The 26,051-nt window shown below is 39.1% G+C and overlaps 7 protein-coding genes across 7 annotated transcripts; 3 read left to right on the top strand and 4 right to left on the bottom strand.

The window, feature by feature from the left end:
• Positions 1-1,930: 1,930 nt before the first annotated feature.
• Positions 1,931-2,591, bottom strand: MELLADRAFT_30357 (uncharacterized protein; the record flags this gene model as incomplete). The annotated part of the gene is made up of 4 exons (XM_007406806.1): positions 1,931-2,141; positions 2,232-2,309; positions 2,393-2,455; positions 2,536-2,591. Coding segments are annotated over 4 exons (408 nt in total), but the record flags the coding sequence as incomplete, so codon positions are not given.
• An 875-nt stretch (positions 2,592-3,466) lies between these two features.
• MELLADRAFT_71171 (uncharacterized protein) lies at positions 3,467-4,167 on the bottom strand (the record flags this gene model as incomplete). Its single annotated transcript, XM_007406805.1, has 2 exons — positions 3,467-3,930; positions 4,009-4,167. The coding sequence occupies 2 exons, from the start codon at positions 4,124-4,126 to the stop codon at positions 3,743-3,745; spliced, it is 306 nt and encodes a 101-aa protein (XP_007406867.1).
• Positions 4,168-8,404: 4,237 nt separating this feature from the next.
• Positions 8,405-10,588, bottom strand: MELLADRAFT_77069 (uncharacterized protein; the record flags this gene model as incomplete). The annotated part of the gene is made up of 3 exons (XM_007406804.1): positions 8,405-9,855; positions 9,937-10,131; positions 10,215-10,588. The coding sequence occupies 3 exons, from the start codon at positions 10,356-10,358 to the stop codon at positions 9,193-9,195; spliced, it is 1,002 nt and encodes a 333-aa protein (XP_007406866.1).
• Positions 10,589-12,484: 1,896 nt separating this feature from the next.
• On the top strand, positions 12,485-14,142 carry MELLADRAFT_103920 (family 10 glycoside hydrolase; the record flags this gene model as incomplete). The annotated part of the gene is made up of 8 exons (XM_007406890.1): positions 12,485-12,677; positions 12,785-12,839; positions 12,907-12,969; positions 13,055-13,302; positions 13,419-13,559; positions 13,648-13,683; positions 13,753-13,938; positions 14,039-14,142. 8 exons carry the CDS (start codon positions 12,485-12,487, stop codon positions 14,140-14,142), a joined length of 1,026 nt encoding a protein of 341 aa, XP_007406952.1.
• Positions 14,143-15,137: 995 nt separating this feature from the next.
• MELLADRAFT_95318 (uncharacterized protein) lies at positions 15,138-16,523 on the top strand (the record flags this gene model as incomplete). Its single annotated transcript, XM_007406891.1, has 5 exons — positions 15,138-15,832; positions 15,906-15,990; positions 16,057-16,131; positions 16,197-16,381; positions 16,517-16,523. The coding sequence occupies 5 exons, from the start codon at positions 15,138-15,140 to the stop codon at positions 16,521-16,523; spliced, it is 1,047 nt and encodes a 348-aa protein (XP_007406953.1).
• Positions 16,524-22,050: 5,527 nt separating this feature from the next.
• On the bottom strand, positions 22,051-23,292 carry MELLADRAFT_95317 (uncharacterized protein; the record flags this gene model as incomplete). The annotated part of the gene is made up of 4 exons (XM_007406803.1): positions 22,051-22,115; positions 22,164-22,435; positions 22,513-22,653; positions 22,754-23,292. The coding sequence occupies 4 exons, from the start codon at positions 23,290-23,292 to the stop codon at positions 22,051-22,053; spliced, it is 1,017 nt and encodes a 338-aa protein (XP_007406865.1).
• Positions 23,293-24,736: 1,444 nt separating this feature from the next.
• MELLADRAFT_60935 (uncharacterized protein) lies at positions 24,737-25,557 on the top strand (the record flags this gene model as incomplete). Its single annotated transcript, XM_007406892.1, has 2 exons — positions 24,737-25,390; positions 25,465-25,557. 2 exons carry the CDS (start codon positions 24,737-24,739, stop codon positions 25,555-25,557), a joined length of 747 nt encoding a protein of 248 aa, XP_007406954.1.
• Between the last annotated feature and the right edge of the window lie 494 nt (positions 25,558-26,051).

Genomic DNA, 26,051 nt, shown 5'->3' with positions numbered 1-26,051 from the left:
CGAGCTTCTTCATCATACTTTATGAGTTCTATGTTGAAACGATATCATTTTCTCATGTTCACTCGGTTGAGAACACATCGTGTGATGTGTTCATCGAGTTCATCTTTGCCTTTCAAGTTACTATTACGATCCATGACTCGATGCTACTATGCCGAGTCATAAAGACCTTTTTTGACTTAAACTTGTCTCCTTTACAAATTTTGACTTGATATCACAGGAAAGATTTGATAACAAAATCCAACAAGGGATTATAGAAAGTTTTATTGAACCCACCAGATGAATTACTTCAAAAAAAGTACATGCACTTCGTTCTTCACTGCAAATCTGTTAAAGAGTAATACATAGCACAATCAAACGAATTACATACTTACATATCATATTGAAGTTGGTCACTTGTTATTAACAGATAGGAATGTTAAAACAACAGGACTTTACATTTACGGTACTCAAAGCTACATAGTTACACGTATATAGTTGTCGTATATACCTTTTTTTGGCGGGGAAAATAAACGAATATACTTTTGGACTCGTTTTCCCCGCCAAAAAAACTATGTAGCAAAAAGTATGTACGCGTACATACTTGCTTTGAGTACCGTAATTACATGATGTTCCGACGGGTCGGATCTTTTTTACATTAGAAGATGATTTTGGATTGACGTCATAAATCGTTTTCCTCTTCTTTACCGTTTCTTCTATTCAACTTCTTTCCCTCATCTCACTCACAAATTCTTAGCTAGTGATCTTTCTGAAGAGTTAAGAAATTTTTTCAACCCACCCTCTCCTCCCTTATTTGGTTGATGGTTTTATTTTATGTTTGATTATTCAGTTATAGTTACTTTGATGGTAGTACTGGTCTTTTTAGGAGATATGTTGATATGGTTATTTTAGTGTTTATTATTATCCTCATTAGGCGTTAAGTTTCGTTATTTTAGCTTTTCATTCTAGTGTGAGCTTTATAACATTGTTGTCCGCTGGCCACCCCGTGAGGTGTTAGGTTTAGGGATGAATTGAAATTAACCGTCCCTTGGTCTGAGTACCGAGGGACTTTTTGCCACACCTAACTAACAAGTCTTTTTATCTAAGTTTGTGAGTGACTGGGTTTAAAAACATTTCCCAAAAAAATCGTCAACATGGATGTTTGAATCTGAATCTGATAAGCATTAAAATCGATTAAAGTAGTCTAATAACATATGTATTCAATTTTTACATTTACATCCTTGAAATGGCTCTTGAGGAAAAAAAACCCATCTTGAAAAACCCCAAGGTTCAACGTTTACATTCGTTGGTCATTAATTTAATCCTCTACATGCACTCATCAAATCAAATCCTTGAACCCGATCAACTCATGTTTTCTTATAGAAATTTCTTCCTGCAATCCTGTCATTTTCAACTTCTGTAATCACAATCTAATTCAAATCCCATTTCAAAAAAACCCCACAATAATCAAAACAAAAAATCCTAATAGTAATACCGTTCATTAAGAGACAATTGTACAACATACGAAAAAAAAAGAAATCGAAAAAAGGAAAAAGAGTACATCTTGAAGTTGAACGAGAACTACTATAAATATACATCAACTATATCAACCTGTTTTTTTGTTTGTTTCTTCAGTTTTGTAAAGAAAATTAAGATCTTATATATGAAAAAAAGATGATCACCAAGCAGGTAACCATTTCGGATCCACTTGAATGATTTCCATTGGAAATTCTTCAATATACTACAAACCCCAAAACCCCAAAACGAATCGAATCAAAATCAAACCAAATCAAAAACCAACCCAAAAACTTACATTCCATTCATTAATTCTAGCTTGACTAACATCGACCTTACTCTTCCGACCCTTCCCCCCGTTGGCCTTAGACTCCTCCAAACCATGATCGATCAAAGGACCCGGACTCCAAATCATATTCCTACCAGGAGGAGCAAGTTCACCGAAAAACTTATTCCATTCATCTTGAATAGAATCTAAGTTCCATGCTTGATACCTACGTAAGATGGCACAGATTGTTCCTACTCGGTTTTTGCCTTTGTTACAATGGATTAAGATCGGATGGTTTCGGGTGTCTAAGATGTCGGTTAATGCTTCGCTGTAGATCGAGTGGGGTGTGATTGGTGAATTGGGATCTTTTGATAAATCAATTCTATACAAATTCAACTCCAAGAAAGTTTTGATCAGAAAACCTTGAGAAAAATCTTGATGATTGCTTTTTTTTATCAGTTTTTGGGGTTACCTGTAATGAAAGATTTTCAATCCACGATCTTGTGCCCAATTAAACGTATGTGGTCTATAATTATCAGCACAAAGATACCTAAACCAGCACAAAAATTGATCAAATCAATAAACCTATGAATCCATCTCGAGTTAGTTAAAATAATTGAGTTGAAAACTTACATGATCGAAGTAAGTTTCAACCCCTCCAAAAAAGCAAAATTCCTATAATTAGGATGTCCAGAACTACCAAAAATCAGAGAAAGCAAAGAAACGTTAAATTCTCCTGAACAGATAATACCAAGTTTTAACAAAACTCAACTCACCGATAAATCCCAGGACTCACCATAGCAAAACCTAAAGGAGGCACCAAAGGAGCCATCAAAAGTTTCATAACCAACTCAGGATCATCTCCAACCACTTTTCCCATCAATTCAAGATGATCAGATGATGTTTTCAAATTGTTGGTCGTCGAATTAGTTTCAATTAATTGATTTCTTTTAAGATTGTTTAATAAGATATGTCGTTGTTTCATATCATTGATCCATTCCAAATTCACAGGTTTTCCAAGTTGATTCCCTTTTTCATTTGGCGCTTGTTTGTTGCATGATGTGCTTGGTAATGGTAATGTACAGTATGATGGTGAAGATTGATCAGCAAATAATGCTTCGGATGGTTCTTTTTGTTTAGTTCAAAAATCATTAGTGATGGTTTGATGGTTTGATGGTTTGGATTGAATTTAGTTTACCTTGAGATAAAGTTCTAGAATGAGGACCCGAAGAAGAATGACGAGAAGTAGTTCTACTTGAAGAAGAATGAGTTGATCTACGAATCGAAGTTGAAGTTGAAGTTGGAATGATAGTTGAGATTAGATTGATCTCTTGAAGAACATTCTCATTGGGTCCTTGAGCTTGACTCATACTGTCTGTTTCACTAATTTGGATTTCAGTAAAGACGGTCATCAACACTGATTAATAAACTCTTATACTTCACATTTCACACTTCTGTAACACTCTACTGACATCTTACATACCATCTCCATCACATTCATCCATCACTGAATTCTGTAATCTCTCCAATCACTCTAACATATCTCAAAATGATCACTTTTATCATAAAACATCTCATACTCTTCTATAACTACACTCAATCTCAATCTAGGTTTTTAATCTTCCCACTTTATCACAACCTGAATTCTCTCCATTCTCTCTTTCTCTCCATTCTCTCTCCATTCTCTCTCTCACGCACACGCACACAAACACACACAAAAAATATATCTTTCATACCATATAAAAAATAATAACTTTCCATAATTTCATTGATTTGATTTTCTTACCAAAGAAAAAAACCTCAACCAATCTTCAACCAATCTTCAACCAATCTCCAATCCATCTCAAAACTTTTTCCAACCACCTCTAGTGATCATCAATACAATCATTCCGATCGTCAAAGTAACCATAATTGTCTTATTAAGCTAGTCATGGTATTCATCAAGCCCATCCAGAACCTCACTAAACCAAACACACTCTCATCTTACTGAGCAGTTGGCGGTGGTGGTGGTGGTCCTCCTCCTCCTTGATCAAACTGTCCATTCCCATTCCCATTTCCATGATTCCCATTATTAGGTCCATTAGCCGTACCCACCATTGAGCTTCCTGTATTCCCATTCCCTCCACCATTCGTTCCTCCATATCCAGGTGGAGGTGGTCCGAATCCCATATCTAAACCAAAAAAAACAAGTCAAACAGTCAAAAATCTACATATATATATATCAATTCCAAGAAAAAAAACCACTCAACTAGGTCCATAAGCATACATCGGTACACCTCTTCCTCCAGGTCCAGGTCCTGGTCCTGGAGGAACCGGATGTCCTCCTTGAAACATCTGATGATGTGGTGGTGGAGGTCCTTGATACATTTGTTGAGGAGGTGGCGGTGGCTGTTGTTGAGGAGGAGGTAAACCAGGCACAGGTGGTCCATCTATTCCATCCATCCATCCAAATCAAATCCAAATCAAATCAAATCAGTTGAGAATCGAATGATAAATCAAATCCGAAAAAAAAACTCAACGTGGACTGAAATGTTGGGGTGGAAGTGATCCATTTGCACTATTACCTCCATTAGGACTTCCAGCATAATAAGCTCCGTTATTGGGTCCATTATTAAAACCTTGAACAGGCGGACCAAATCCTCCGTTATTAGCCCCTCCATTATTACGATACGATCCGTTATAAGGTGATTGAGGTTGAGGTTGTTGTGGTTGTGGTTGATGATGATATAGATAAGGTGGGATCGGAGGAGGAAGTGGAGGTCCGTATCCCATCGTGACGACCATCCCTCCTCCTGGACCGCCTCCGTTGCCTTCTTCTTCTGGCATTCCAATCGGATTATGGTGATGATGAGGAGGTCCTCCAGTAGCGTGTGGTGGAAGATGCATAGGAGGTGGGATGGGTGCGGGCATCATGTTGTTAGGTGGTCCACTTTGCGAATGATGATGTGCGTGGGACGGGCCTTGAGGCTGTTGATGTGGTGCATGATGATGAATCTGTTGTTGATGTTGTTGTTGCTGTTGTTGTTGTTGAGCAGCAGGATGATGTTGATGATGCATCATATGAGGTACGATTTGTTGAACCGGATGAGGTTGTGGTGGTAAGGGTGGTGGAGCATTAGGTCCAAACATCTGTCGATAAGATTTACCCGAAAAGTTCCAAGCCGGTCCCACATGTGAAGCTTCTGGTACACTAGAAGATTTGAAAGGCGTAAACTCTTCTTTGACGTGCATGGATGATGAACCTTTCTTGATCGGTTTGGACCCAAAGAATGGGTTTGTAACTGAGCCTGCCATATTAGGATCTACATGTTGAAGGGGCTTTCGATTTGAAGAAGATGGTCCAACAGGTTGACCCGGCGGTCCCTAATAATCAAAGACAAAACAACAATGTCAGTAAACCGATTTGTATTCATGTCAATTGTGACGATCATGAAAAAAGATACAAACAGGTGTAAAAGTCTTGGCTGCCGGATTGAATGCAGCAGCCTTGGTGCTCAGTTTGGAATTATCGTTTGAACCGGTGGGTTGACTTCCCTTTGGCTTGAAGGGTGGAATCGGTGGAATAACAGCAAACCGAGGTGGGCCTTTCTGATGATCACCCTTCTTAGACATCCCAGTAGGGCCCGTCACGTTTCGATGTGGATCACTTGGAGGGTTACGTGGTTTGAACGGAGGTATTGCGGCCAAAGCGACCATGGCCTTTAAGCCGGCATTCGAAATAGGTGGTTTGGATGTGGTATTGTTGGAAACTCGCTTAAGATCTTGTCCGAGACTATTGGTAGTGATTTGAAGGTTAGATGGTAACATATTGACTCTCGGGTTCGGTTGAGCTCGATTCAGTTGAGCATTTGCCGCTACTACTGAAGCACGTCGACCGGCATCATCTTGTTCTGTTGGCTTAGAGTTTGTTGAAACAGCTTGTGGGTTAGCTCCAGTCGAAGTGCTATTAACAGATTTCTTGATAATCGGTTCTAAATCCTTTGGCACTGCCATTGGTAATTTAAAAGACATACTAAACGCTCGAAACTCGGCTAATCTAGATTCCTTTTCTTTCTTCAATAAATCCTTCTTCTTTTGTTGTAATCTTTCTTTTTCATCTGTCACAAAGGCTTTGAAGCGAGGTGCGACTTCATCAGGTTGTTTAGATGGCCTGTTTGATAAGGCCACTTTGATGGCAGGTTGAGCTGAAGAAGATTTCGAAATCAGGTTGGATCCCGCTGTGGAGTTGAGATGAGAGGGTACATTGACAATGGGTATAGGTTTGGATGAAAAATTCGCAGGTGGGTCTATTGTTGGCTTTTCACCAGATGTACCAGATACGGTGGGTGTAGCTTTGTTTGGCTGTCGTGGACCTGAATTGGTCGCTGGTAAATTGGCATTCATTCCAGCCGGTTGACCATCGGTTGCTGCCTTGGAAGTTCGCGAAGGATTATTATTGTTCGTCGCATTTTGAGGTTGTGAATTCGATCCGGATTTATTGAGATTTGAGTTGGAAGCTGAGGGTTGAAGAGTTTGTTTGTTACCTCCTGCAGCAGCAGCAGCTTTACGAGCCCCAGGCGGAACATAGGCCCCTTCGCTTCGAATCACTGCACCATATCTGATCAAAAAGGAATCATGACATTAGTGAAGATTGCCTCTGATTGACTTTCTGATCAACATCGCAACGCAGAGGGGAAAGACAATCTCAAAGATCTCAACTTACTTATCTTCTTCATTCATTCCACTATCATCAGCCACCAATAACCCCCTCTCTTCTTGAACATGAGGATTAGAGGTACTAGAGCCCATGATCTCTCTAGCCAAAGCTTCAGCTTTCCTTTCCCGTTCTTTAAAATCTTTACCACTTCTATCCAATTTAGTTGTATAAATCTCTTCATCAAAATCAGTATGAGTTCCAAATAACTTTTCATTAGCTTCGAATTGATCCCAAGGTTTATCAAATGTCCTTCGATGACCTGAATCCTTGGGAAATAAACTGTCTTCGAGTCCTATAGGATCTGATTCGTTCAAGTTGGCTGTAGGATTCGTGGGTTCGATTGACATATCTCCAGGTGTTGGTTGCCAAGTTTGTAGTTCTTTTTCTCTAATGATCGGTTGTCCATTAGCATCCAGTTTGGTACCCAGAGTTTCAGAATCGGTCTTGAATCCAGCATTCGAGCCAGTTCCTACTGAGCTAGCTTGATTTAAATCTACATCAGTTGCCACGACTTCTACTAATTCTCTTGAAAAGATGATCAAGGTTGATTTAACAACTGGAGCCGATCGTGGAGTAGGAGTGGATGAAGAAGTCGAAGGTATAGGTAGCTGAACGGCCCTTTTGAGAGTGATTGAGAATTCTGATTCTGTAACAGCTGATGATAACAAACCTTGAAATCGTTGACCAGATTTGGTAGTAGCAGTGACTGTATAACCCTAGAGATCGACCGTTTTGACCCAGAAAGAAAACCATAGAGGTTTGAGTGAATCTGAGAATGAAGTATTTAAGATTCTCGATAAGAAGATCGTACTGACCACTAAACTCATGATAAACCAAACCATACGTTCATGCATAGCTTTTAATACCAATTTCTCATCATTCGGAATAGCAGCTTGTTGAAATTGATTGGAATGAGTGTTTTGATTGTTAGATTGACCTACGATCGCACCATTCACATAGTGATGAGATTGATGATTATTGTTGTTCCTCCAAGCAGATTGAGGATGATTGTTATTGTTGTTGTTGTTATGATTGTTGTTGTTGTTGTTATTGTTCGGATTGTTGATGTTACCCCAAGCTCTTACATTTTTCTTCATAGATGATTGATGATTAGGACCCGAGTTCTTGTTATGTTGAAGTGCTTGATTGTTTGAATGATGAAGGTTTTGTTTAGATTTGTGATGTGATGATGAAGAAGTGGGTGGTGGAGTTGGAGTTGGAGTGGGGTTTGACATGATGAGAGAGTAAGTAGAGAGTAGATTGTAGTAAGTAGATAAACTGATATAGGAGTTAGTTTTGTGAACTATTTAAAAAGAAAGATCAAATAAATATTGTAAGTCAAGTAATCTTTGGATTTGATTTTAACGATCTGATGATGGATTGGGATGTTTCAAGATTTCAAAGAATCCTTCAAACTACAATCTATTTGATCGATGAATAGTAATACCGATAAAGATGAAGACTAATCTAGGTAATCTTGACTATAAAATCTAATATCTGAATTCGAACCCACTCAATTCAAATGAGTTGATTAGAATTTGAACAGATAGCGAAGAAGTCGTCAACCGATTCTAACCAATGAACAATCAGAGTGTTGTCTGTGAAAAGTAAGTATTCGTTCAGATCCTTGGATATGTAAGTATGTAAGCAGTGGTGCTACACTTCTCATACCAATTCAATTCACACTTCACTTGACGATCGAGGAAATCACTCATGTGAAACTACATACTACTTATAAGCATACTCTATCATATCACTCTACAAAAACTCTATTCGACTTTCATCAATTCATAGATCCACCCAACAACACCTTCATACATTTCATCTCCAAAATAATCACTCTTTCACGGCTCTTATTGTGATTGGATAAGGGAAAATGTTTAATACCCCATAACGTGAAGATATTCAATGACTCTTGTAGCTTTGAAAGAGTCAAACTTGTAAGATATGATAATCCAAAAATAAAACATTTGTTTGATTAAATTTTCCAAAAAGACCAATGAACATTTTGAGATACAAGTCAAGTTATGCTTGATGAAAACAAAAAGTTACATTTCAGTCATCAAAAAAGAAAGAAAACAATCTGACACGAAAAAAGGAATGGATAAATGATAGATTGTGTACTTATAAACATTTGGTATTCAAAAAGAAAAAGAAAGAAAGGTATTGAACAAGAAAAAGAAGAAGTTTTAAAAAGAAGAAATGAACATGTTTGAAATTGAATGTAGTAAATGCTTAAACAACATCACAAAAAAAGAAAGAAAAGGTTAAATGATTTGTGTTTTTTTCAATTAAGAGAGTGAAGTAATCAAAAAATTAATCATGTATACAATTCTTTGGTAACAAAATATGTATGTGAATATGTATTTAAACACCAGTTTTATTTACATTAATTGAATTTATAAATAGAAATTAAAAAGTTTAAAGAAATTGATTTTATAACTTTGAAATTATTAGTTTTCACAAAAAGAATTATGTAGTATGATGATTTGATAAATATATATATGAGAAAAAACACCATTCATCTGTGTTTAAGAAATATATACAAAATTAAACATCAAGTTTTATATACATAATAAATCGAAAAATATGTAAAAATTAAATAAAGACCCAAGAAATGATTTTCCAAAAAAAAGAAAAAGCCAAAAAAAGGATTTATACATCTTTTTCTTCTTTGATTATTTACTTATGAATCCCAAAACCTAAATTCCATCAAGTTGATTCTTCAATGATCAGATCATAGACTTTCATCTTCTTTTGTAAATGTGTTTTTACATTTGTTGACTCTAGAGTTCCATTGTTTAATTTCATCATTTAAGAGTGATCGATGTTGGTTAGGAAGATCAGAAGAAAGTTCATTTAAAGATGTCAAACTAGATAAAAGTCCAATACACGAGTTCATGTAAGGATTACGAGATGAAGAAGATTCGAGTGTAGGATCAGGTGAACGAAGACTTCCGATCGTCGTGGTACTTGGAGTAACAGGTAAAGAGTTTGAAAACATTGAGTGGGTTGACTCGATTGTCGATGTGGAAAAGAATGAATGGATCGGTGAGCTGTATGGATAAGAAGTACTGCCATTACTGCGAGATGGAACGGATTTCTTGGGGGTCTCATCAAGGGTGAGTTCAAAACACGTTTCGATGTCGGAAAGACTTGGTGATGGGGTTCTTGCTCGGTTTACTTCTTCTTCATCGCATGGTTCGGATTCTTCATCGATATCTAAGAAAGACGTTGATAACTTTCGTGCTGTGTGGCGAGTGATGGTCGAGTCTTGTGAACTTCTTGGTATGCCTGTTTGAATCTTGATGGTAGGTTTTGGTTTCTCGATGACTTGTTGATCAGATGAGACCCTAGTCCGCATACTTTGACGTCGACGCAAAAGGCCCTTTGAACGTTTCTAAGAAGGTTAAATATATTTTCGAAATGTCAGATAATGATTGAAGGAAATGACCAGTGAGTTTATAAGAACTTTACGCACAAGTAACGAACTTAGAGTTGAGCGCTTTGAATTGTTATGGTCATCGTCATCTTGATTTGATGTGGATGAGATCTTCAAGTAAGATGGAATAGTAGAAAGTCGATGACTACTACTAGAAGATTGTGGAGATTTCCAAAGTATAGGAGAAAGTGTAGAAGTCTTTTGAGAGGAAGAAGTGGTAGATTTCTTTACCGACTAAAATTGATAATCAATCAAGGTGTTCGAAAGCGGTCAGCAAGAAGCAGAAACAACAATCTGTAGAATGAATTGAGTCTTACGTGGTGATCGGATAAGTTGATCAAGGAGATAGATGCTGGGGTGACGTACCACCGACTGGCACGTGGTGAGGGTTGAGGTTGAGCAAGTTGATTTGAAGATGCTACGTATTGTGATGCAGCATAAGGATGTAAAGAACTCATCATGATGAAAAATATCACAAAAAAAAATGCTAGGGACTTGGATATCCGACTATAAAAAATTCCTCAATCAAGAAGAAGAATGTTGAAAGTTGAATACAATGGAATAATTGAAGGAATCGATGGAACAAGAAGGGTGTAAAAGTTTGGGTACAAAACAAAAACGATGGACGAAATGAACGACTTGTATGGATGAATTGATGCCTTGATAGACTGTGTTGTAGATCGGATATGATGGTATGTATCTAACTTGAAACAAATATGTAATGGAAGTTGCAAGAAAGCCTTTGAGGAGTGCTTTTTAGTGGATTTCTTTTAAATGAAAAAATAGTTTAGATGTGGCGGACTAGCTTTAAAACAAAAAAAAATGGTTTGAGCGCTATGACTACGGTCTCATCCGGATTCGTATCTGAAGTCTGAGTGTAGTAGCGATGCCGATACATAGTCTACTTTATCAAATCGACTGATGAGGGTTATGAATGACGAGTTGTTGAAGCTTGATCACTTTGATTGGAAAGAATTCATCAGATTCGTGTGCTCCAAACTACGAACTCTTGATCTTCCCAGGTAGTTTGTTTAGCTTATCTCCTTCCTCTCGGGCCTAGGCTCACCCTATCCTTCCCGCATTGAGCCTACAGCTGGGTCTGAGATTCTCGAACGACTGAAGTCAAATGAGCAATGAAAATCGAACGATGACGCGTTGGTATGAAGACCTGATGAGACGGTTGGATCAGGAATAGCTCCAAAAGTGATGACATACACACAAACATACGCATACCACCTTCTTTGGTAAACAAAGTCGCGTTAACGTTAAGGATTGACTGCGACTTTTTCATCACGGTGAGAAGATTTCCCGTGATCGTAAATACCAGCATCACTTCAACAGGGAAACGGATGAAAATCTTCTCATGTGGGATTCAGAGTGGCCAATTCGTCGGCATTCTCGGAGCTCAATCTGTCACAGCTCAATCCATTGTTTCGCATTACTGAGCACTAGGAGGCTAGGCATCATGATGTTGATGTGCCAGTGGCCAGTCTTTGGCTTGTTGGAAAGCTTTTAATTTCCTTTGGGTATGATAAGACTGTTTCTTGCCATTATAGCCTTGCGCGGCATAATAAGGTGATGGATGTCAACCTTCAGTTAAAAAAGGTCAATATTTTGACATCTGCTTGGATATGATTTGAAGATGAGCATGAGAATCGATGGGATTTTGTGAATGTGATCGGAAAGGATCTGAATCGAGTTTCGACCGACATCTGGAGAAGGCCGACTGACGGCTTACCTTCTGACTCTCTGGCTAATATTTGGGAGTAGGGCCGAGTCGGGCATATTTTGACCTCTGGAGACGATAGACCACAACTCACTTCTCATCGCTTTAGGTTTCTTGCGTCTCAGCTATCATGAGCTCAATGTTCTCAACAATTACGCCTCTAAAATGGCGTTGACACATGGCACTCTTATTGCTTTGGACCTTCACATACGCACATCCGATGGACTGGGTTGTTATGGTCCGGACGTTGCTCTGCGCGCTGCCTGAGGTTGACTGAGAACTACTGCTCCTACCCCCACGCTAGGCCAATCTGCTACATAGCGCATAACCTTCGAATTAGTGGACCGTATATCTCCTCCTGGGGTAGGAGTTGCAAGTTGCAACTGTTGCTCCGCCAACTATGGCAAAGTTGCAATCGCTTTCGAATCTTCTTGAAGAACAAGAACGGTGTGGAGCCCCCGCCGTGTAGAATTCAATCTCAAGTTTCAACTTGAAGAGTGATACCCACTAGTCAACCCGCGTTGTCAATGACGCGAGTTGTTCTCGGAAGTTGAAGGCAGCACGAAACCAATCTCTAAATCTATCCATTGCCAGATTCCAATAGAATAGTTTCTTAGGCTCGGTAGAGGCAACATATGGCTTCAGATGCATTGCCATCGCTCTCGTCGGCCTTGATTATTTAACTCACCGACTTAACGATTGCTTTTGCGTTTCCCTCGTCCATTACTTATATCTTTTTCATACGCAATGCGTCACTTCGTAATTTCTCACTCCTTGACCCTGGTGGTCATTGGCTTTTTCTCCTTCAATGCCGCAGAGGGTCGTTTGGGAGCCCTCAGGAGGGCGGACACATCCAACATCATGAATCAGATCACTCAGCCAATCAATGGCAACGATGCTTCAAATAATGGTACTGGGGGCGGTGATACTCCAGACCCCGACGAATGTCAAGAAAAGATATACGTTGGGACAGCAGTTGATACACCGTATTTCAATAACCAATCATACGTTGATGCTGTCAAGACATATTTCGAATACATAACGCCTGGTAACGGTGAGTCCATTGAGGCACTCCTTCCCGCTTTTGTTCTCGTGGATCATCTAATTCCGTTATGATTTGCTGATTGCACTCCCTCCAATACTCTTCGGAGACAATCATAGTGATGAAGTGGGATGCAACCGAGAAGACACAAGGCGTATTCTCTTTCAACGCATCGTAAGCATTTTACCGTGTCACTGATTCCATTCGAATTCTCTTGGCTAAGCGGCTGATTTTTATACAGAGACAAGATTGTCAAATTCGCAAAAGACAACGGGAAAACGATACGTGGACATGTCGGGGTTTGGTACGATAGTTCCTTTGTCAAAAATCTGATTTTCTAACAGTGAAATATTATCTCATATTCAATATGTGTTTCCCTACACGCGTAGGCACAATCAGGTACCGCAATGGTTAAAAGATCTTGATGGACCTGGACTTGTAAATGCCACCCAAAATCACATCAAAACCGTCTTACAGTACTATAAAGACGATCTATACTCCTTTGACGTTTGTAATGAAGTCTTGGGAGATGATGGAAATCTGCGTGATTCATTTTGGTCACAAAAGTTGAATGATTCTTTCATCGAAATGGCATTTCAAGCTGCCTTGGATGCGGGTACTAATATCAAACTTTATAGTTGAGCTCCATTGTTTGATTCGAGTCCTTTCAAGTTAAGATAATTCGGATCACTGACTGGTTCCTCCTCGCCAACTCCAACTTTCATCCGTCATCTACATTTCTGCAACGTTCAGTCAACGATTACAATGTTGAGGGACTCGGAAAGAAGTCAGATGCTTATTACGCCATCGTGAAATCATTAGCCGAAAAGAAACTTCTACATGGTGTTGGATTGCAAGGGCACATGATCGTGGGAAAACTGCCACGACTCGAAGGTAATGAATTACCGACTCTTCAAACATCAATCGAGATGATTAACGGCATAAGACTCATCTCAACTTTGATATTTTCTTACTTGATCAGAGATGAAAGCAAACCTCAAACGATATGTCGATTTAGGTAAGCTCTCGAGAATCTTCCTATCTTGAAACACCCGGCTGATGGTATCCGGTTTCCTTTGTATCAAAGGTCTTGAGGTCGCCTACACCGAAGTCGATGTAAGGCTTCCTTTGCCCGCGTCTCCAAAGGATTTGGCGCAACAAGCCCAAGACTACGCTACCTTTGTAACGGCTTGTAAGGAGACTCCGGGCTGTAAAGGTGTCACTGTTTGGGGTGTTGGGTACCCTGACTCTTGGGTTCCATCAACATTTCATAGTGCGTAATTTCTGACGGTTTCAAGGGATCAGCTTCTTCAAAGAATGGAAACTGATGATTTATTACTCTTTCTTCGCCTGACCTGTCAAACAACAAACAGATTTCGGAGACGCTCTTCTTCTTGACGATAACTATCAGCCAACCGAAGCATTTAACTGTTTTGAGCAGGCTTTGAAAGGGAACGTCACTCAAGGATCTTCCTAGCCAGATCAGAATGGTATATAGGTTTTTGCACAATTTGTTAAGATCTGCTATCTTTTGTTCTAGTTTCTATTGGTCTCTGGTAGTTTGTTTTCTTGAAATCATTGAGGCTTGCTCTCACATTCCAAAAAAAATACAAAAATCAGACCATCAAAAAAGATAGAAAATGGGATCGTAGAAATTTGCGATCATCACTTTGCGGTCATTAAAGACCGGAAAGACTGATGTCCGTAAAAGTCAATTTATCCCGGGGCAAATCATATTTTTACAGTTGAACCCTAATTCAGAATGATCGCAAAAAATACAGTTGCAAAAAGATCACCTGAAATTTACATCCCTGTACATACATTATATAATTTTGCAACCTAAACTTCGCGACACATTTTGATTGCAAATAAAAATCCTTGCAAAAGTACATAAATCGCCTCTAATCGATACTTTCACAGGCCAAGTCTCACAGTCATTTCAAAGCATCGCAAAACAATAACCTGAAAAGTCAATCATTTTGCACGAAATGTTCAAATTTGCGATCAAAGCAGATAATTACCAATCCAATCGGATTGATGAAGAAAGCAATCACTACCAATCCGACGGATTGATGAAATATTACCGATCCAAAGCCAAGGATTGACAGATATCGAAACGAGAGGAAAGGGGTGTCATAATGACTAGCCCTCATGATGAAGAAAGAAAGATCTTTTCGAGCTTTCAACTGATCAATTTGTTTAGAAACGATCATTTTGTTTTGCTAGTTCAACAACATCATCTCTTTATCAGAATAATCTTACATATCTCTCTCTCTCTAACCAATCAACCTCAACAATAACCACATCATAATTCAATTCCTCATTAATCTCAATTATCATTTATTTCCACCTTTCAATCAGTTTCTACCGTTTAATTCCACATTTTGATCAGTTTTGCTTTATCAATAATACCCAATTGACCTTTAATCATTACTATCAAGAATTTAATCAATAACATTTACGTTCACCAACATGAGTGACCCATCTTACTGTAGCAACTCTGAAGGAGATCAATATTCACATATCAGTGACTCTGAGCCTGAAATTTATGAAAAAGATGTATACGAAGACGAAGAAGATGAACAAGTTGTATACGAAGACAAAGACAAAGAAGATGAAGAAGATGAAGAAGTTGAAGAAGTTGAATTCAAAGATGAAAAACCTTATCTTGCTTCGAAAAATCTTGTTACTTCTCCTCCGTTACAGTCTCAGGGAAACAAATCATCCAATTCTACAAATTCGACCAAGGGAAAACCTCCTCTTACTTCTCCGCCATTACAGTCTCAGGGAAAGAAATCCTCCATTTCTACCAATTCGACGAAGGGTCGGAAGGTGGCTATCAAAGTTAAGAAAACCTTCAGGCTACCCTTGGACCGTCCATCTTTCGAAACATTCATAGATGAAAACACTACCCTTGACGACGAAGGTTATCCATTATTCCCAAATGGAAACACTGTCTTTCTTCGACTATCAGCCGAGCAAAAGTTCACCAACTGGGGGACTTTTGGATTCACTTATACATCGTCTGGTGGCAAAAGCAAAGGCCCAGGTGACTGGCGAACAGTCAGATATAGCTGTCTAGGGGTCATAGTCTGCAAGAGTCTTGGTTGCAATTATCTTGGATCACCGCCAACAGCAGCCCCCAAGAGAGAAGAATGGATGAGCAAGTTAGTATTTCAAAGTATCAATATTTTGAAAAAGATGATAGTTCTGACCATTATCGCTCTCATATGGATTTAGACCTCAGAAATGTCCTGCTGCAAGGTGTACTGAGGAACTTCAATATATTGAATGTAATGACACCTTATGCCGGTTGGACGAACATGTCAGCGGCTGGGGCATCATACGCCACTCTGGGATCCATAACCATTGATGGCCTCGACGTGGCAAGCCGGACAAGTTGTCTTTGGCCAAGTTTGCCAAACGGGTAGTTGAAAACCCTGATGTGGGACCATTACGACACAAGGTACACTCGAATTCATTTCATTCTGCACCATTTCAAAAGATTACTAATAATTATTTGATTGCAAGGTCGGACGAGCTCCTGCGGGCAAGAAGGAAATTGTTACCGCTAGCAACATCCATGCAGGTTTTGGCAACCTACATCGGACTGGTTACTATCGACGTAAGCTCCTTGGGGAAGCAGGTGTTATCCCCAAAAAGAGTGTTCCAGGAGCGGCAGACAACTTCATTATGGACATGTATCACTGGTCTGAGTATGTTTTCTATTTCAAGATAATTATATTCTTTGTGATTACGATACTTATATATATTCTGCCACTTCTTTTTGGTCTTCCTGGTTTAATTCTGGCTTCAGGCGCAGTTTGAACGTTGTATCATGTTCTATGAAGCGTGTGAACATGCACATGACCTTTCAAACGGATTGGATGCATCAGCAGCTGATGGCTCGAGACAAGGACAACAGGGTCTATGGTGGCGGTCTCCTCTCAGACGTAACATACAAGTTTTTCAAAAACGGTTATCTTTTATCAACTTCTATGTATCACGAGGATCTGCAACGATGTATCCCAATTCTTTTGACTTGGCTGAAAGGCATGACGGAAAATCACTACGCCGCACACTTCAGTACCCTGATGAAACAATTCAAGCATGCCGAAATAACCGTCAAGGAACGTGATACGCTGGTTCGACAGGTAGTTGACTTTTCATTGGCCCAAAAGAACAGATTTGTCAAAGCGTTGTAGAACTTATAACCCAACAAGGGTTATACAGAGCTGGAAGAGGATAATCTACTAATAAAATGACTAGTAGAAGTTGTCTAAGGACTGCTCTTCTAAAACAACACAATCAGAAAGAGCTCTGTTGTATTGAGTACTGATAAGGCACCAGAGAAATATAACTTCACACGTAATTTTAACTTCAAAAGCACACTTTGTATTACTATCAACACTGCTATAGTGTTATTCCCAATTGATAACTGAAAAAAAATAAGCAATATCTGATTGATATTATTCCCAATAAGTCTTTATGACTATAAAACTAAAGTAAATTTCTCTTTATAACTGTAATAAAGGGCGTATTTAAGTGAACAGGTACTATTAAAATAAGTTTATGATGATAAACAAAATAATAATGGCGTAAATGATAAAGAAAAAAAAAGGGGGAACAACAGTCCCAAAACCCTCTCAAAGTATATATAACAATGTACTAGAACTTTTACAATGGTCAACAGCCTCAAAACCAATCAAATCCGCCCAAAATTCCCTAAAAACCCTATGATGACGCAATGTAATGGTTTTGTTACTAATAAATGATGTAATTTTCACAGCTAAAAGTGATCAATGACGCAATAATATGATGTACAGCACTTCTTATGATGAATACAGGTGATTTTTTCCTTGTAAACTAGCTGAAAACCAATTTTTGAGATTACGAATTTTTTCAGATGTGCTCCAATTTTTGATTACTAAAGTGCATCTTGTAGTCCACGTGTTACTGATCATTTCTGACACCTACATGACCTACTTCTGATGAGTGATGAGTAAGATATTGAGTTGTGAAGTTAAGGTTTTTAGTGTTACATATGACTTGTGACTGTAAATTCGAGATTCACACCAATTCTTTATTTGCCTTATAACGTTTTACACACACCTCCGTTACTAATGATTTAAAGTTTGTACATTATGTAATCCACTCTTCTGCGTTGAATGAGCCATCTACCAACCTATTCTGACGTCATTTGACATATGTAATTAGCTGAAAACCTCCATTTTCCACGAATATCACCCATTTTCTTCACTTTTCACAGCTACTACTAAGCCTTTCTTGCTCATGTAATATTACATCATCATCTATAGCCTTAAAAATCCCGGAAAATCCTCTTGGCAACCTTAAATTCCATCACTACCACTATTACACAACCAAACTACACGTGTACCTCTTGTTTACCAACTTTGAAAAAGTGCTTTCTTCCTAATAACTTCTGTTTCTACTTATCAACCTTGAAGATTAAAATTTTCATAGTATCATATAATGTTGTTCTTTTATATTCTAACCTCATAATACCCATAACTTTATTTTTACTAACCTAAAAACCATTTTCCAACCTTTATACCTATAATTTCGAATTTTTCTTATGTTTTTCTTTCTTTCTTTTTGTAATAAATTTGTAAGTAAACTATAATGATCTTAATATATAATGTGAAATAAAATAATGTAATGTTGACCTAATGACCAATACATAAGCCTACAAGAGCTTCAATTGATCAAAAACCTCCATTTCGAATTTTCTTTCCTGCTGAATCCTGCTAATAAACTGGTAAACTGGTAATTGTGAATTTTTTAATTGATCCCATAAATTGATCACCACAGCGTACATGAAGGTTTTTAAGGAGACTGATCCGGCAGTGGCACTTTCCAAACTTCAAGGTTGTCATGAACATTTTTGAGCTCAAGTCACTCGGGTCCAGCGCAACCAAGCAATTATACCTGAAAAGGATGAGGTATGTGTTTAATTATTACAATTCCATTTGTATTTCATATTGCTGATATTTTTATATTTGAATTTACAGGATTCATTTCAAGCGCAAGCATCTTCACTTTTAACACTAGACCGGCCAGGTAGTTTAACTTTTGATGAGAAGTTAAAAAAAATGATTAAGCAGCTCCCAAAAGCCAAACGGTGGCTTGAATGGTGGAAAGCATCCGACATAAAGTCAATGCTTTTCAAATCACGACAAAAGCAACTTGACGACGATAGCCTTTGCGATGACATCATGCCGTCAACAACAAATGCACAAGAATTGATGCATCGTGTGTATTACATGATAGCGTATGTTTTTGATTTTTCTTTGTAAGCTTTTGAATTAATCATTGAATTGCTTTTTTTCCTTCACAGCAAAGGAAACTGCTCCATTCAGATTGGTATCGTGCAGCTGTATGCCTTGGTGGCCTGTCTTGAAAGGGACCATGAGGACAGGCTTCGCGGTGTGGCAATAGTGTATGGGGATGAGGCTAAGAACTACAAGAAAGTAGCACAAGTTCTTGGCTGGACCAAGAAATCTCGAAAACAGCGCGAAGCTAAGAACGATGGAAGACCCCCGGATACGACTGATGCATTGCTAGGACGTAGCAAGAAGCTTGGACGTCCTAAAGGTTCCGTGAATGTGGACCGGAACCCGGTCACTACGTACCCTGGATTTTATGCTTCCTCAACTCCTGGTCGTCAATTCAGGTGTTGGCTTGATGCCATGACTGAATGCTTGTATGCCATTCATACGGTGTTGTGGTACACCAAGTCTTCAGGAAAATCAGATCATATCTTTGCGAAACTATTGAAGTTTTTTTCGTCAAGGTCCACCTGGGAAATGGGTCAGGCAGGTAAAATTCATAGCATCCTTTCTAATGGCCAAAATAGTCTCCACACAGCTATTCAACAACGATGTCCTGGAAGTTTCCTTCCGGACAGATACTCCTCTGCTGACCAATACTTCAGCGGTATTTTTGATCGGGAAACACAACCTAAGGAGCCAGCCTCTCCAGCAATCACACAAACTTTGTTTCGTGTTGACCTCAAACGCACATACACATGTCCAAAAAACAAAGATAATGTCTTAGTAGAAGTATCACATCTCAACACTATCATTTTATCGCACGAGAATTACAACGGTGATGAATCTTATTCTGAAACACCCCAGATCCTACATGATTGGGCTACCACAGGTAGCTATCAAGGTTCAAATCGGTATTGTAAAAGCTGCAAGACCACGACGAATCCTCATGCCCAGCCTTACAAGGAATTCCACTCACGACTTCACCTCAATCCTCCACCTCCTCATCTCCATATCCAAGTTGACATTGCCTACCTACATGGAACAAATCGCTCCAAAGCCTTCAAGATGATGAGAGAGTGTAACTTACCATACGAAATGATACTCGACGGAACTATCTACTTAATGCGAGCACAAGGTTTTTGGAATGGTGAACATTATTGGTGTCAAGTGGTACGTACAGTAGGAAACCTGACCGGGGTATGGGGCCACAATGATTTGGAAAATGCAGGAATAGCGACGTTTCTGTCAAGTGATGTGGAAGTGATTGGGGGTCAAATAGCAAATACATCATGGGTGATGTATTCGCGAGCTCCTACAGATAAAGAAGCTTCTATCTCCAATGATGCAAACACGAAGATAAGCAGGTCTCTGGGTAAAAATAACGTAATTGTCCGACCTTTTTCACAACCAATTTGTGAGGAAAAAGAACATACCAATGACGCAGAAGGTGTGTGATTTCTTTCTTTTGCAATGTACTAGATTCTTGTTTATTGAGATGTTGCCATCTATTTCTATTATATAGAAATCGAAGCTCCTCCTTTGGCAAAGCTGAAGACCAAGCTACGTGAAACAGGTGAGTCTTTATTTGGTTGGTTTGCTTTACCTATTGTTTACAATCAGTATGAATTTATTTCTTGTAGAAACCAAGAAAGAAGAAAACGAATATGAAGAGACGAAGTCCTCTGCCGAAGAAGAAGAGAATATCAAAGAAATCAAAGAAGGAGAGTCCACAACCAGGTGAGCAATTCAATTGTTTTATTCAGATATCATTTCTGCAGTCATTGATTCTTATGTTCTTATGTATGTTCTTCATTTATTTCTTGTAGAAACCAAGAAAGAAGAAAACGAATATGAAGATGACGAAGTTCCTCTGCCGAAGAAGAAGAGGATATCAGAGAAATCAAAGAAGGAGAGTCCACAACCAGGTGAGCAATTCAATTGTTTTATTCAGATATCATTTCTGCAGTCATTGATTCTTATGTTCTTATGTATGTTCTTCTTTTATTTCTTGTAGAAACCAAGAAAGAAGAAAACAAATATGAAGATGACGAAGTTCCTCTGCCGAAGAGGAAGAGGATATCAAAGAAATCAAAGAAGGAGAGTCCACAACCAGGTGAGCACTTCGATTGTTTTATTCAGATATCAATTCTGCAGTCATTGATTCTTATGTTCTTATGTATGTTCTTCTTTATTTCTTATAGTTAAAAAGGAAACAGTTAATAAGACAACCAGGAAAAGGAAGATACGTGAAGAGAAAGAAGAAGGGGTTTTAGTTAAAGGAGCCAAAAAGGCGAAAGGTTGGAAAGGATGGGCCATTGTGGAAGAGGAGGAGGATGATGATGAGGTGTTGGAGGCCGCCGAAGAAGGTGATGAGGGTCAAAGTATTGCACCACGGAAGTCAAAGCGTACAAAACGCAAGAGAACGTAATAGCGTAGGTTACTCGATAATTTTTCTTTATTTTCTCATCACTCTTTCAAGTCTCTTTTTAGTCTTTTTTTGTTCTATTGAGTCTCACTCCTATTGTCAAGCGTAATTGGTATTCATCTTCTAGTCACTCCTTCGAGCTACATTTGTGTGTGTTACCTTCTTGACTTTCTTTGAAGTTTCCATCCTCATTTCTTTTTCTTGCTGGTCACTTTTTCTTGCATTTTGTTCAAGCTGTTTTCGTGCTCGTAATGAATTACTTTTATTTTTTTGAACGTAAAGTTTGGATTGCAAAATTACATTTTAAAAATGATAATTTTCACTTTTGCAATCTATATTTCGGAAAGTTTTTTACGGTCTTTGTACACTGCAAAACATTGGTCGCAAAACTCAACTTTACCCCAAAAGTTTACACTTTTACGAGTATTATTGTTTACGTACATTAATGTCCGCAAACTCATGACCGTAAAAATAAATAATTTGACACCTGTGGCCCAATTTTACGGTCATTATTTTACATCAATTTTTTTTGCGAGCTTTGGAAAAATTGGAATGATCGTAAAATTTAACTTTGCCCCGGGATTAATTGACTTTTGCGGACATCAGCCTTTGCGGTCATGGAAGACCGCAAATTTCTTACACCCCATAGAAAATGAAAAAAAACTAACTAATCTAAAGTATCCATTCTTGAAAGAGATTCATCTAGTCCATCTCCATACAAAGCAAACTTTTCTAAACACCAATCTTTGAGAGTTTGAGGAGAAGAATTGAAAGACACACTTGAGGAATTAGGAGTATTAGAGGAAATCTGAGCGCTCTCATCAGGGACAAAAGCATTTGAAAGAGTAGGATACGTGCTTGGAGAAGATTTAAGGCAAAATATTCTGATAATCTCACTTCGCACAGCTCGATCGTAACCATTCCCTGCGGTCCATTCGAAGAACGTTCGTTGTGCATGGATAAACACTTCACACCGGTAGTCAAGATCGGTACTACATCCATTCAAACATGTGAGAAGTTCATAGACTAGCGAGGTACGTTCAACCAAAGCCCTGGAAGTAAAGATAAAAGGAGACAAACAGTCAGCACTTCACTTGGTCTATTCAGTATGGATTACGAAAAGATTTACCTAATCATAGGAGTATCTTTCTGAATTGACAAGGCCTTGAATAATGAAAGTGCGATTTCGACTCTACCACTACAATACGCCAACTGGCCCATGAGCCAAAGTCTTTCGTTCGATTCGAGAGTATATTTGGTGGAGATCTCACTATATCAAAGTGAAGAACACAACAGTTAGCACCCTAAAAAGATTACTCATCCTCGCATAAGGATGGATATAAAGATAAAAAAGCTAGACTGAGACTTACTTGAACATCTCCTCAGCCTTTTGATATTTCCCTAGATAAATGTAAGATTCCATTGCCCATATGCACCAGGCTTTGGGGAGCCGGTAACCTTGATAAGTACTGCACGTTCTATTGAGAGGAGGAGGTCGTAGGAATAGGTTTTCAACGTAATCTATCGAAGAAATCACTTTCAACCAGTTCCTCTCGCTTTGAGCCAACCTCACCTGCTTCCTAGAGTTCAGTATCCCGTGTGAAATCGTCGTCATGCTGATCTGCTCCTTAATCTCTTTGTCTGGCACCAAACCTTTGAGTATCACTAGTGCTCCAACAGGATCAAAGTCAAGGAGACACGCCTTAGCCGATTCCAGTCGGTCTTCGGCGTCACTGATTAGATCAAGTAGGTATTTGTGGGGCATGCGATAACGGTCTTCAAACTTCATGGTTAGGTCAGTGCTGAGATCGTATTCGTCCGCCACCTTGTCACAGACTTGGGAATTGGTGCTGCTGCATAGACTCTCAAGGATCCGACAGACGATTTCTTTGGTCAATGTTTGAGTCATTATTGAGTTATTGTGTGAGTTTTGAGTTGTGGGTGAGTCGCGTTCGTAGATTTGTGATGGATGGTGCTCGTTTGCTTCAAGTGCTTTAGGAAAATGATTGCCTGGCCACATACCTGAGGACCACGTCTACTTTATATATTCACAATTCATCGAAAAAGCTGATCTTTCATAGTTTGTCATTTGGCATTTCGAGCTTCGTACTGTTCAAGCCCCTCTAATTAACTGAACTTTCAAGGCATAATGCGCTTTCTGAAAGTTCCATAGCTGCTTTGATCTTTGCTTTCTGCATGGTGCTTTTCTGCTATCAGTTTCGTCAAATTCACTGTTATGTCGCTCAAAAGCTTCTGTGTTAGATTACACCCAGCTTTGAATTAGATCTGATGTTGAAGTTTTGAAAATGTTACAGAATCCGAGAGAAGCATCGCTGGAACAGGTTCCGAAGCGCACCCAAATTCTCTGTTGCCTCCAAGATACGCCGCTGTTTCAAGGACTAATGCCTATGATTGCCTAGGAGATTCTTGTCTTCGTTTGGATTGCTGACTGGATAGCTGTGGAAATGATAGCCCAGGTCTGGGGCACCAATCTTTAAATGTACACCATGGTGCTGAGCTTACAAGCTAAGTCGCTAGGGTAAGTTTGTTTTGCAAACCTGCGGACCGCGTTTGAAGTTTTTGATTCGGAGCACGACAAATAAGTGATATGGACTTGTAAATTATGTCTACTTGGCGAACTCAAGTGAGACGAGTTTATTGAGAGGGTACAAAATCTTTTTAGATGTTCCTTGCTTTGGTCAGTCACGGTGTGCTTATGAGCTCAATTCAAGAAAGTCATAGCCAGTGTGCTCCCTTATTTAGGTTTTTCTCTTTGCTCTAAGTATACGCGCTTTCGCGCTGTTCTTTGCTTCTATTTTGCTTTTTATGCTTTTAATTATCTCTATTTTCTATCGTGCTGAGAAGTATCAAAGCCATTTTCGAAAAGTCCAACATCACCTGTCTCAATGATGATATAGAAAAATGCCTTGGTCACCGATCCAGCTTCCCATGTAATGAGATCAGTAAGAATGATCCGATCAGGGATTGATACATCCAATTCTTTAGCCGCTGTCGAGAAAAGAACCAAAGCTGCTTACCAGTCCTCATGTCATGGATGGGGTCCTCCAAATAGTATCTACTCTGAAGCCGGCCATTTCTTGTGCCTTGCCGTCACCAAATGGATAGGTCAATCAACAAATTGGCAAGAAATCTTCAGGCACAACAAGTTTATCGAGCCGGTGGCGATATATAGAGCTGACTGCTTCGTTTGAACTTTCTCTTTTTGTCTCCCCCACATCATCACTTCAAAACAAATCTTACTTTAAATCCACCATCATCCTCTACCTTTCAACAATACCAATTTTCCAATTCTTTGCCCATCAGGAACTAAATCAAATCTATACATAATCATCATGTCTTCACCTTTACACATGTCACTGTATGCCGACTTTAAAGAACGTTCTGGTTACTCGAAATCTGCTGCAGGTCCACAAGCGCCAGATTCAATGGCCTATTATGCCAAAATACTCCTTTCGCTCTCACAAGGGGTCGTTCACCCAACGAATGTCACGCACAAATTTCTGGGCGAACATATCGATCCTCTCTTGCTTGTGGACACGAGTCCTTCATCATCTGGGATAGCGGCACATTCTGAAGCACAGTCTCGCGGTGAAATTTCTAAAAGACCGTCTCGCTTCATGGTCAAGGCCCCGAAACCCAAAATCACGCTGACCGAGCTTGCCAGCAAGATGGAGAGCTCATATCGTGGATTTGCTCGTCAAGCTGTGGCGATCTCAGACACTCTGCGGGAACTGGACAACAACAGAGTACACAAGAGAGAGCGTACTGAAACGTCAACCAATACCGGATATCAACGTAGCTCAAAGAGATTGGCAAAAGCCCACTCAACCCGTACTCCTCGCTCTAGGAAACCGAAGCCGAAATCCAATGACGAAGTCACAAAAAAGGGTTCTGCACCCATTTCAAATGCATCCATCCAGCCATCAAAACAAAGGCTACGACTTTGTCGGGCTAATCAGATCAAATATTGTGGTTTGATGCCGGACGTAAGTGACTTGAACGCCTACACAAATTAATCATTCATATGCCAACAACTTACCATCCTTTGATTGCATTTTAGGATCGTGATTCAAAAGAGAACCTTGTTTACGGTTCTTTGTTGGGTGGAAGTGGGGAAAGGCAAAGTGATTTGGTAGAAAAGAAATCCTCATAGTCCTTGTGTGGTTGGTCAAGGATGCAAACTGTCCCATTGGTACGTCAGAAGCTTATAACCTTCTAGTATCTACAATCATCCGAACAGGAATCTCACATCTCTATTCACTTGTATCACAGGTTTCCGAGAATCAAAACACACGACTAATTCTTCAGCTTACGTTGCTTTTGCTTGTTCTCCAGCTCAAAATCATAGCCGTGGTGGTGTATACGGTGTTTTCTCAAAATCTAATATCTTGTTTGACTCTTGAATCTTGAGCATTTATCTTTTCTTCCTTCGAATGTCGTTTGTCTGCATCTTCAGCCTGTGCAACATTGTCTCCTGCATGTGTCTTTTTTATCTTTTTTGTCTTTTTATCTTTTTTATCTTTTTTATTCTTCTCCTTTTTCATCATCAGCTCAGAGTTATCAGTTTTCTTTTTAGTTGTATGAGTTCCTTGGATATTATTGTAACAGTTTCTTGACTTTGGAGTTCAATTCTATCAAGTCCTATCT

This window comes from Melampsora larici-populina (genome assembly GCF_000204055.1).
Source record: "Melampsora larici-populina 98AG31 unplaced genomic scaffold MELLAscaffold_7, whole genome shotgun sequence".
In the NCBI taxonomy this organism is placed as follows: Eukaryota; Fungi; Basidiomycota; class Pucciniomycetes; order Pucciniales; family Melampsoraceae; genus Melampsora; species Melampsora laricis-populina.
This window is presented reverse-complemented; position numbering and strand designations above follow the sequence as displayed.